Below are 13,211 nucleotides of genomic sequence, written 5' to 3' on the forward strand. Positions count from 1 at the left end.
AGGGGTTAAATACATTATATGATATCCAAATTAAATGGCTTTCGGATCAGCCAATAAATTCTGAAAGGTACCAAAAGGTAACAGGAGCTCATGCTTTCTCATGTAAAATTATTTTACTTCTAATATAAAGATATTTTGAGAACCGAATTGAAATAAAGACTGAATTAAAATGACTATAGTAGTAGAATTATCAACAGTATTTAGTACGCATTGCCTTTTACTTACGGTTTACAGTTTTGACTGGTAAGATTGGGTTTACCCTCTGTGGAGAGGTAGCATTTTCATCATCCGTCACATATTCAAAATTAATGATGAACATCATAGCCACGCCCTCTTGGTTTTTCACTGGAATTATATGAGTGTTACAAATAAAAGTGGACCCTAAGGAGATGAAAAATGAATGCTAGTTAAAAATATGCCTTCATTTTGAACTATCAAGTCATATTAAAATTGAAATACGCTCCTAAGGAAATTTGTATCTTAAATGATCACTGGTATTAAAAAATAATTTCAACTTTTTTACTACATATTTTATTGTATACCATATTCTTTAAAATATATATGTTATTCTAGAAAAACATTACAGATAAAATCAGTTACTACATTGTGGAAAAACAGAAATATCAAATTCTCTTTGCTTTCACACCCATCCTTATAATAATTAATTTTTCAAAATATATATTCTTTAACTTTCTGGAAATAATTCTTATCATTTTCTTATACATTTTGATTAAATCAGAATCTCTATATAATATAGCTATATAAAAATAAAGATAACTCATGTCATATTGATTTTAACAAAAGCAACTTTTGTGCTTTTTCTCTTTTAATTTATTGCACATAAAATAGTAAATTATTGACTCATATATGTTACAGTAATTCTTTTCTTTTACATGCAAAATTCACAACATCCAAATTACAATGGTTTTGTTTGGTTTTTATTCTGTTAGAAAATAAGTACAAAGTTTTGTCTATCTTATTGTGTTAGTAATCTTGATGAGATGATATTCTTCAAGATGATATTCTTTTAAAAGCAAAATTACAGCTCTAGTAAGATATATTTCATTAGAATTATCTGAAAAATGAATAATCAAAGGGATGACTCAGTTTGCAATCAACCACCACCATCCATCTTCCAACAGAAACCCACAGGTCCAAGATTCAGAGCATACACTTGAAAAGTTTACTTCTATTAAATCAACTGACTTCTGACTGACTCCTTGGAGCTGACTTCTAGAATTCCCTCAAAGCGGTTTCCTCACAGTTTCACCCTGTGAATATGCTCTTTAGTCAAGATAATGGAAATTTCATAGTCTTGAAATTTATTTCAGTTTCAGCTATTTGAGTTAAAAATAAAATATTTTTAAAATAACAAAACTTCAGAAAGTGTTCTTAATCACTTACAAGCTTGTTCAACCCATGGCCTATGTGCCACATGTGGCCCAGGACAGCTTTGAATGTGGTCCAACACTACTTTGTAAACTTTCTTAAAATGTTGAGTTTTTTTGCAATTTATTTATTTATTTATTTAAGCTCATCAGCTATTGTTACTGTTAGTGTATTTTATGTGTGGCCCAAGACAATTCTTCTTCCAATGTGGCCCAGGGAAAGCAAAAGATCAGACCCTCCTGATTTAGGAAATAGTGTCTATTTTGACTGCTTTTGTTTTTCACAACTAGCTAAGACCACCTTGAATCTTTAGGAGAACGATGGTTCAATGTAGAGGTGGGAGCAGGTTGAGAGCAAGACTAGTCCGGCATGAAACTTGAGAAGGAAATGTGAGCAAGTGTCAGGACCCCTGGAAGCTAGAGACAGGGGCCGGGCAAATAGCTGAATGGTTTTGGGAGCCCTAATATCTGCAAAGGCCAGTAGATGTGAGTATTCCCAAATGGTGACCTATGTAAGCTCTACTACAGTAAGCATAAGAAAACTATTTCCTTTCTTCTTATCCTGCATCTTGGCTTCTGCTGCTAGAGCTGAGAACAAAAGCTATAATGGATATTGCTGTAGATTGAGGACTTCACAGGAAAGGGGTTTTGAGGGTGGACCTGCAGATCTAACAATGATTTGTAAAATTGTTTCTTTCTTTTTTTTTTTTTTTTTTTTGAGATGGAGTTTCGCTCCTGTTACCCAGGCTGGAGTGCAATGGCGCGATCTCGGCTCACCGCAACCTCCGCCTCCTGGGTTCAGGCAATTCTCCTGCCTCAGCCTCCTGAGTAGCTGGGATTACAGGCACGCGCCACCATGCCCAGCTAATTTTTTGTAGTTTTAGTAGAGGCGGGGTTTCACCATGTTGACCAGGATGGTCTCGATCTCTTGACCTCGTGATCCACCCGCCTCGGCCTCCCAAAGTGCTGGGATTACAGGCGTGAGCCACCGCGCCCGGCCAAAATTTCCAAGGAACTGATCAACAAATATGCTTTTAGAAAGACTTTTTCTAAGTTGGGAATGCCTATGTGCTACTTATCATTCAGATATGCCAGTTATAATACAAATGTGGACAGCCTCTCAAATTCGAAATGTTGATAACTTTATAACTAACTTCATATTTTCTATAAATGTGGCAATGGTTTTACAGATGTTGGAAAATATGCCTTAGGAATAGCATGCTGCATCTTCAGTCTTCAGCTATGTCTCCAATTCATTTAATAAAATAGTTAGCTTGAGCACTTGTCATAGTTTCCATGGTAACAAACCGGATGACTTTAGTAAACAGAAAATAAACAATTTAAGGCTGTTCCATTAGAACTAAAAATAGAAGTGCTTCAGGCCAGGCATCACAGTACACACGTTAAACAGAGTCTGAGGAGATGCTAGAAATAGTCATTATGTACTTTTCTAATGAACCAAAATACACATTGATTTTACCATTTAAAATGACATTTCCTGGATCATTTAGAATATCATTGTGAGTTCACACATTTGTTATTTAGGCAGTTTGAAATTTTTCAACATGTGGGGTATACTGTTGACTATAAAAAATATAATTTTTTTTTGAGAAATCCAGAAATAAAATATGTGGGGATAGCAATCTAATAGTTTTGTAATAGAGCAATTTCGCTTTTGGTAATAAGGGATAAAATCATATTTTTCAATACAAGTGTTTGTAAATTTACGTCTCATACTAAAAATGGTAAAATTATAGTGCTTTATTTAAAAGTTTGGCTATCTTCATTGGCTCTACAGCACATTAAATGAATGTAATTAATCTGGGATTTACTGCCCACTATCATTGTTTCCCATACATTTCTATTAAGCAATATATTTCCTCTAACGTCAACTGAAGACTCACATTCACATGCTTTTCTCTTTTAGTTTGGGGATTTAATATCTCCATCAATTTTGCATAGGCTCCTGGAAGGCAGACAGTGAAAGGAGATACATGCAATTTAGAGGAGGAGAAGAATAGAATACGTTTTATAGAACAAAAATATTTTAGCTTGGATAATTCTACAAACTCCAACCAAGTTCTGTCAAGATACTACTTTTTTCAAGTGACATTGCCCTAAGAAGTCATCACTCTGTGCTCCCAAATATTTTTCTTGAATGCAACACTGGGAGCAAAAGCAATGGAAACCTAATCCAGCAAACACTAACCAAGCAATGAAAAACCTTATCACAGAGAAGTTTCTTAACTAAGTAGCAGAACTAAGGTTTGAACTTAGACTTGTTCTGTGTTCACTTTTTCCCTTGCATTAATGTTACCCAAAGAGTGAGATGTTAATGGATGTTACTGGAAGGGGCTTGCTATAATTAATCCAATTTAGGAAATATCCTTCTCTAGGAGATGCTCTGTGTACATGAGTGTAATAGAAGTTCTGAGAAATTCTGCAAAAACAAGCAAATATATATTTTGTCCAATGCAGCATTTTCTAAGTTTACTTGACTCCGAAGTCCTGCTTTAGAGAAGTCTGTGATAACATCTAGCTCCTTGGAATGTCATTGGGAAACACTGAATTGTGTCCTGCCCCTTCCCTGTTTCAAAGATACCTTCTGAGAGGGAGGAATGTAAATATCATAGGTCACTCAAGTCACCAAGGAGAGGGAGTAACTACAGAGACAAAGGGCTGGGCCAGGAGAGGAAAGGGAATGCCAAAGGCCACTGTCACCTATTCGATATATTTTCCTTGATATTGGCTCTGGTCTGAGATCCTAGGAATCCAGTTAAAATAGCATTATCATATTTGATTACATATCTTCAAGCAGTGATTTCCTCATAAGCTTGTTCTAAGTTAAAAGGTTATTGCTAAATAAAATATGATAGAGCTTTTCACATCCCAAGACCAATTCATACTGCTTGACAGAGATCAGGTTTTATAACATAAAAGACCTAATTCAACAATCCATTAATATTCTGCACCAGAAATTTTATGAGATAACTCTGACATATCCAAGGAAATATTTTTGGCTGTGTTTCCTCAGGAGTTGTTCCCCTTCCTTTTCAAAATATGGATATATGTGACTTTCTAATTAATTGCTGACTATCACCCCTTTTCATTGATGCATTCTCTTAACATTATGCTCAGGTGTTAAGATCTTTTCATACTTATAAATTTGATTGTTGAGAAAAGCAAAGTCAGCTCTTTTTTATATTTGACAAACAGTGGATAAATTATTTGGTGATTTAGGAAGAACCCTCACACATTTTCTGACACGTAAATCAGAACCCGGCTCTTAAGATGCCCTATGGTGCTTACCCACTTCTCAGCTCTGGTTCCAATTTAATTTTGGAGCTTTGTGGATTTAATTAGTGTACTGGGAAATATGAGTGTTAAAACAAGCTGAGGCTGATTTACAGTGTTGCACTCAGTCTCCAGGCAAACCAACTCTACATTTATGATTAGGAAGTTTAGACACGTTTATGATAATTTTTAATTCTTTTTGTCTTTTTTTTATACCCAAGCAAATATTTAATTATTTGGTCCAATGTTTTTCACCAGATATATTTATGTTATCAAGCCTCAAAGGTATTTACTGCAGGTCCACCCCACTAAGCTGCTATTTGTTTAGTCAAGTTGCTTTAACACAATACTGAATTTTCTGGGCTTACTTAGAATATGAGCAAATCTGCATATTGCCATAGTAAGTGCACATGATTGCCAAGGTCAAGCCACACTGAGAATCCTGGGGACAGCCACATCCTGTGTGGATGTCATTTCTAACTGAGATCACGAATGGCGATATGCCTGGTGTGCTCATGATGTCCCTGTGACTGTCAAAAGGAACCATACATTATGTTCTATGTTTATAGCTTTGGAGCCTATTTTATAGCTTAGAATGAGTAAAATATATTGTAGATGAACAAAATTTAACAAAAATGGGTAAGGCACCTACTGTGTACAAGGTACTATAGTAGAAATTGTAGGAGTTACAAACATAACTAAAAACAGGAATCTTTTGTTAAAAAAAAAAAAAAAAAAAAGAATCCAGCCAGGTGTGGTGGCTCATGCCTGTAATCCCAGCACTTTGGGAAGCTGAGGCAGGCAGATCATGAGGTCAGAAGATCGAGACCATCCTGGCTAACGTGGTGAAACCCTGTCTCTACTGAAAATACAAAAAATTAGCTGGACATGGTGGTGGGTGCCTGTAGTCCCAGCTACACAGGAGGCTGAAGCAGGAGAATCACTGGAACCCAGGAAGTGGAGGTTGCAATAAGCTTAGATAGCGCCACTGTACTCCAGCAAGTGACAGAGCAAGGCTCCATCTCAAAAAAAAAAAAAAAAAAATCCACTAGTGGGGGTGTAATGGAGTGTCTGAGGAGAAGACAAGTAATGCCTCTCAGGGATATAAAAGGTTTTGTAAGGGAAGCTGTCTTAGTTGGTTACCCTGCTATAAAGATACTACCTGAGAATGGGTAATTTATAAACAAAGGAGATTTCATTGACTCACAGTTCCAAATGGCTGGGGAGGATCAGGAAACTTACAATCTTGGTGGAAGGGGAAGCATGCACATCTTACATCACAGCAAGTGAGAGATCATGTGTGTCAGTGCACAAAAAACTACCATTTATAAAACCATCAGATCTTGTGAGAATTCACTCCTTATCATGAGAACAGCATGGGGGAAATTACCCACATAATCCCATCTCTTCCCACCAGGTCTGTCTCTGGGGATTACAATTCAAAGCCTAACCATATCAGAATCATAGTTTAAAGCTGGGTCTGACGTGATTGTGATAGGTAGAAGTTAGGAGGAGAGGCATCTCAGGTGGAAGGAGAACATGAACAATATGGAAATTCCAGGGCAATGTGAGTGGTGTGTGGCCCCTTTTCAGGACAAATAATTTTATTGCTCCCATTCCCAGTACATCTGATTTTGATAATAGGTAACTTTTATTAAACAATTGTTCTATGTCAGTTATTATGCTGCGTTCTTTACATTCTTTGTCTTATGTAAACCTCAAAAGAACCCTAAGGAAGTACATCCACTAAATATCCCCATGATATAGAAGTGCAACTTGAGACATAAAAAAAATACATAATTTCCCCCAAGTCACATGGCTAGTCTGTAAGAATGTCAGGATGCTGACATAGATGGTCTAATGCATTCCAAGTTCTTTTTGTAACAGAGGGAAGCCTTCTGTGTGTGTGTGTGTGTGTGTGTGTGTGTGTGTGTGTGTGTGTGTGTGTGTGTTTGTGTGTGTGTGTGTGTGTTTTGAGACAGAGTCTCACTCTGTCACTAGGATGGAGTGCAGTGATGACATCTCAACTCACTACAACCTCCGCCTCCTGGGTTCAATCAAGTCTCCTGCCTCAGCCTACTGAGTAGCTGGAACTATAGGTGCCTGTCACCATGCCCAGCTAATTTTTGTATTTTTAGTAGAGAAGGGATTTCACAATGTTGTCCAGGATGATCTCAATCTCTTGACCTCATGATCTGCCCACTTCAACCTCCCAAAGTGGGATTACAGGTGTGAACCACCATGTCCGGCCAAGGTGATGTGACGTAAGTCACACAAAGCTCTATATTGTTTCAGGGTTTGACTTCAGCACGTATCATAAGGATTCTCTGCTGCAGCCAACAGGAAAAAGCATGTTTTAAAACAACAAACAGATTACTGAAGGTGACTCAGAGCTCTTGTATGAGTCCGCTGCAATAGGTACAGAGACTTTAGTGTGGTTAAGATTAGGCTTTGTAGTTATGTCAGGCACAAGTATGATGATATAGAAGCAGAAAAAGGTGACAATGAAGGTATTTTTTTCTAGGTACTTTAGCCCTCTACTTCTCTCATAAAAGATTATATTCTGTTGGACTATTGTAACTTGGGATTTTTATTTTATGTTTTTGATGCCTATACTATTTTTACAGAAGAAAAAGGGGGTAGAAAAGATACCCTGGAAAACTAGTGAGAATAGGGCTTTTACTTCCAGTTGGCAGTGTCATGCTTAGCATTGTCCAGCCTTAGTTGATAACATCCTTCTCCCAGGCTTGGACACCAGACCTTGCGGCATATAGCTGCTACAGATGTTCCCTGCTCCCCAAGGCTGCCAGAGGCATGAACATGAAGCAGATGCCTGATGGCAGGAATTGCTTCGCAGTGGCTCATCTTGCCCCAGATGTGTTCTTCCAAAGTGGTTGCAGGAGGGAGAGGTTTCATTTCAACTTCACATAGACCACATTTACTGTTGCTTTTGTGTCTTACACCCATAGCAGGCTTCAGGACCTAGCTTAGTCCCTTTTCAAAGTAACAGAGCAGTGATTGCTATTGTTCAGTTCTACACTGAGACCACAGAAAAGGATGCAGGATCAGATGATGTGATTTGTTCATCCAGCAACATACATTTATCTGGTGCTGGACACAGGTTGTTGTTCCCTGTGTCCATGAGAGGCTGCAAAATGTAAAGGTGAGCTTAAAGCCTGCATAAATTGCCAGGAGTTAATTCCAGGGTCTGGCACTTCCCAGTGTTTCATCTTGGAATAAGTTCCTTAACTGCTCTGACACCCTGATTTCCCCATCGGTAAAATGGATATGATAGTGTTACCCACTTTATGGAGTTATTGTGATGATGAAATAAGCCAATATCTATAAAAAAGCTTAAAATATTGCCTTGTATATTGAAAAAGTATGAGTTATCCTTATCATAAAGAAAATATCAAAGAATAAGTTTAAGTTCTGTAGACAATAAGTTATTGACTGCAAGATAGGGCTCAATATTGATTAACTGGGGAGTGGGGAAAATGTGCTTGCCGTATAACGATGTCCCTTGTGAACATCTGACTGCATACTCTATTCTCCTTATTTCTGGTCCTATTAGCCTCAGCTACAGTTACCTCCCTAGACCTTGCCTCTAGTTCTGAACTTTTCCTGAGTCTTATCCCTTATAAAAATTTACCAGTCCATACATTTATCCAAGAGCCTTGCTTAAGCACTTTCTGACTTCAGAGATGCATGAGGCTTAATTTTAAGATAAGAGAATAAACCTCAGCTCCAGCTTTAGAATTTTTTACAGCAATCTCTATGCTCCTCTGGCTTTACTCATAACTAGAAATATGTTGGATATAAAAGATGGGGTTAATTCCATCAACTGAAGGTTAAGCTGTTAGCTTCTCTAAACAGGAACTTTCATCAAAACACCAATGTTCCTTCATTTTGCCTGATGACTTTGAAGCTGATCATTGAATGTGTCAACATGTTACCTCTCTTAGGTAAGCTAAGTCTGCTTAATAAGCACTTTCTGGAGATAAAGCCCTGTATCAGAAAAGTTTCTCTGAAGATGGAAATTTCAGGCACTATGGTAAGCCACTGGGAGAGACTTTTTGATGTCAGTGGAGACTTTTTATAATCCTTCAAATAGTACAGAAGAATTGGAAAAAAAATAGAATGAACACACTGGTAGGATTATAACAGACAGTATAAAACCATTAGCAAAGCTGACCTATCATGTATTATATTTGAAAAGAAAGAGATTAAAACTTAATAAGATAAGGGTTAATTTCCTAGATTCCCTTTCCTTATTGTTGTTATAAATTGCTAGAGATGAATAAAGCAGACAATATAGCATCAGTGATTATAAAAACAAGGGAGGAGCTAATATTTGGTCATCTTTTAACATCACTAGGAAAACATAGTAAGAAGGCCATATAGACCGGGCTCAAGAAGGCCATATAGACTGGACGCAGCGGCTCATGCCTATAATCCCAGCACTTTGGGAAGCCAAGGCAGGTGGATCACGAGATCAAGAGATCGAGATCATCCTGGTTAACATGGTGAAACCCTTTCTCTACTAAAAATACAAAAATTAGCTGGGCATGGTGGCGCACGCCTGTAATCCCAGCTACTTGGAAGTCTGAGGCAGGAGAATTGCTTGAACACAGGAGGCGGAGGTTGAGGTGAGCTGAGATTGCACCGTTGCATTCCAGCCTGAGTAACAAGAATGAAACTCCGTCTCAAAAAATAAAAAATAAAAGAAGACCATATACCCAAATTTCAGTTAACAGGAAGAGACTGAATTTATTTCATTCATATTATTTTAGATGCTGCTGCTTCTCAGAACTGCACCTAAGAAACAATGACTATTTATAGTCTCTGTATGGAGTATATGGAAGGCTTCCCAGAGAGGTGAAATCAAGTTGCATCTTAATGGGAAATGCATAGATACTTTCAAACTTAATTTCAGAGACCAAAGTGGTATGAAATGCTCGGCAAAAATATAAAGATATCAAATGGTATTTTGGAACCTAACTTCAGGAAAAAATAATTGAACAAACAAAAATATTTGTGATATGCAACTCCTAAGCCACAACCGCTCAAGGAAAAAAAATTGAGATGGTGGTATAAAAGGTAGCGTATTTCTGCTGGATTTCCTCAGTTTGCCCTTCTATGTTCACTGTCTATTCTTATCTTCCTGCTCAGAATAGAAAAAAGGTGCTGCAAGAATGTCCTTATTTTCCTGACTTCCCATTTGGTTTCAAGCAGTGGGGATTTCCAGCAAAAAGTTGGAGAGGAAGGAGAGCCATGTTGGAGTATTTATTCCCCAGATTACAATCTTATGGGGTTGCAGTAGTTGGTTTCATCTTTCACTGAGGTTTGTAGATTCTGTCAACCCTCAGCATTTAGCCATCTCAGGGTTCCAGCAGAGTGATTCATTTCTGCTGCTTGCCCCTTTTAGTGGCTCTATACTGTTACTAGCCCTGGGCCAAGCCACCATTCATTTGTGTTTCTCTTACCGTTCTGAGTTCTTGTGAATAATCCTGTCATCACTTCTCCTCAAATTACCAAATTTGAGTGTTTCAAAATGTTTGAATCCTGAGTATCAGAGGATAAAATTATTTGCTAAAGAGAGTAAACGGAATTTCAGTAAGCAGGCATTCCATATTTAAAGAACAAAAATGTAGCAAAATGCTATGATAATGAGAATCAGCTGAATATGGTAGAGAAGGCAAAAAGAGCCTACAAAATAAGACTAGATAATAATAATAATAAGGCACTACATTTGTCTCCATATAGATTGGCAGAAATCTTAATCAGGACAAAAATGTTGGTGTCAGATATTTGGAGAAGATAAATGACTTTCCAGTATTAAATTCTTCTAGAACTTCAAGGGGGATAAAATATAATAGATTTAGTTCTGTGTGGTGGTCAAAAGAATGACAAATTATTATTAAGGATAATTTGCCAAGATGAAATTCAACATTTTAGTGAAAGTGAGGGGAACTAAAATATTCATCAGAAGGGGAGTGTCTAATCACAAAAAGTAAAACAAAGAAACAGCAAAAACTGATAGAAGGCTTAAAACATTTAAAAAGCATTACTCAATATTTTAGGGGAAACCTTAAAGTCATTTGAAAGCATCACAATGTGTTTACAAGAAAATAACTTACCCACAAATCTTGTACAATTAAGTGACAAAACCATATTCATGAATGAAGAAAACAAGCAGTAAGTTAGGACTTTTTTTTTTTTTTTTCAAAATGAAGAAATTTTGAAAGAGAATTGGGGAACCTAGTAAGAGATGAAGGTCAGTTGTAAAGTTAAAACAAAGACAAGAATAATTTGAGGGGCACTTGAATTCTAAGTCATTAATTAAAATTAGAAATTATTGGAAGGTGAAAAAAAAAACAGAGGAGGTGAACTAGGGAAGAAATTTGATCACATCACTGAGAATATACTAAGGGAAGAAGAGGAAACTCAGCTTAAAAATTATTCCACTAGATATGGGAGAGTTTTAGAACCAAACTATATAAGCAAAATATATTGCATGCATCAGACAAAAACATTATAAATAAATCACCTCCCATAATGGATACTTAAAGTTCTCAAGGTATAGTGTGGGTGTCCCAAGTATATAATTTATTATTTTAATGATCAATTCATAGGTCCATGTGATTGCCATAATAAGCATTTAAGAGAGAACAGATGAGAATAGCACTTCAATTTGAGGCAAGTTGTTGGCATTGGTGATAAATTGTGAGGATTCTAAAGCCCATTGAGAATCATGTATTGGTGGAAAGGTAACATTTTTCTGTAAGGCAAAATCTGGTCTGACTCCACTATTGGAGGTTTTTTGCATTTAAATACAAACCAAGCAGAACCAAAATGGAAAGAAAATAGAAACAAAACAAAGCTCGGAAACTCTTAGTTGAGAAGTCTGGCTCTACCATTGTGGTAAGAATGTTAAAAGACTCATTAGATGATGTTCTAGCGATAGCAATTACTATCCCAGTTTTACAGTGGAAACTTAGACTAAGAGGGCTCCATAACCACTTTGCTTACTGACTCTGGTCTAATAGCTAGGAAGTGAAATTCAGACACTTGCCCTGATATATCTGGTTCATAGTACCCTGTTTATTTTACTAGTTTTTTAGACTTGTTGAAAATTTTTAACAGATTTTTATCAGAGGTTCTAGAAGGCTTTAAACATTGAATGACAGTTCAATTGGATAGCGTTTCACAAAGATAAGGAACAAATGAAAAATAAGAGCAAAAAAATAGGAAAATGGGGTATTTCTCTGGCTAGCAATCACTAACAGTATTTGCCAGGCAAAATTCAAAGATGGTTCCCAATATTTCATTTCTCTGTCATATGCATTCTGCAAAATTCCAGTGACTGTGAAAATGAAGGACTTAGACTCCCACAAGTAGTTTACGTTATATGGCACAGTTTACTTTAAGAAAAGGAGATTATCCAGGTGTGCCTACTAGAATCACAGGAGGCTTAAAGGCAGAGATTTGTCACGGAAGAGGAAGTCAAAGGTGTTCCTGCTGGTCTGGAAGAAAGCAAACATGCACGTTTGAACAGCTGATGAGAAGGGAAGCCCCTGGGAGCTGAGAGCAGTGATGAATAAACAGCTGGTAGGAAAGTGGGGACACAGTCTTATGACCACAGAAAATGGATTCTGCCATTAACCAGCATGTTTGGAAGAGGACCTGAGCCCAGATGAGAACCACAGCCACAGAGTCACAACTTGATTTCAGCTTTGTTACACACTGAGTGGAAAACCCAGCCGCACCTAGCCCAGACTTCTGACCTACAGATCTATGACTGAAAAATGGCATTGTTTAAAGCAGCTAATTTGTGGTATTTTATCATTCATCAATAGGAGAGTAACACACGGTAAAATCTACTTCTGGATATTTCTTATCTGATGTTTTACAAAAGTCCAGGCAGCTGAATGGGAAAATGATAGGAAGTTTGTACATATAGTGAAAGTTTGATGGGTCGGAAGTACTGTGTATGGAAATTGAGTAATGTTGACTTCATGAATTGGTAGCTGTTTCAGTGGGCACTAAGCAAAGCATTTTAGAAAGAAGTAATACAGCTGATATTTATGAGATGATGCACAGGTCTCAACCAGCAGTTATGATTCACTAAAGAGCCACAGGGGCATTTTCATCATCCTTTGCAGGCATTAGCATAACATGCTACTATTCAGAAGACAAAAGGAAATGTCTGAGCATTATCAGAAAGGGTGTTGGAAACTAACTAGAAACAAAAGGTTTGCAGAAAATATCGTTAATTGTCTCAAAAGATAATGTGAACTTTAGGACATTAGGAAATACATCAGTGATAGACAAGGTTCCCACATGAGCAAATAAAATGATCAACAGGTCAAACATTATTAGGTAGTACATTTTACAAAAATGCCCTTTATCTAAAGAATTGAACATTGAGTTATAAACAATAAAATGACTGAATAGAAGATCTGTTGGCAACAATCTCAGAATCTAGTTATTTGAGAAATGTTTCTTCTTTCACTTTCCTGACATTTC

The 13,211-nt window shown here is 37.0% G+C and overlaps 1 protein-coding gene across 1 annotated transcript in view; it reads right to left on the reverse strand.

Annotated features, from left to right (window-relative positions):
- KCNH7 (potassium voltage-gated channel subfamily H member 7) overlaps positions 1 to 13,211 on the reverse strand; it is a 470,024-nt gene that overhangs the window by 172,028 nt on the left and 284,785 nt on the right. The window contains exon 3 of the mRNA XM_037745216.1: positions 226 to 381. Coding sequence (XP_037601144.1) covers positions 226 to 381 — 156 coding nt within the window. The remainder of the gene's footprint in view (positions 1 to 225; positions 382 to 13,211) is intronic.

This window comes from Cebus imitator, unplaced genomic scaffold (genome assembly GCF_001604975.1).
Source record: "Cebus imitator isolate Cc_AM_T3 unplaced genomic scaffold, Cebus_imitator-1.0 Scaffold10, whole genome shotgun sequence".
NCBI lineage: Eukaryota > Metazoa > Chordata > Mammalia > Primates > Cebidae > Cebus > Cebus imitator.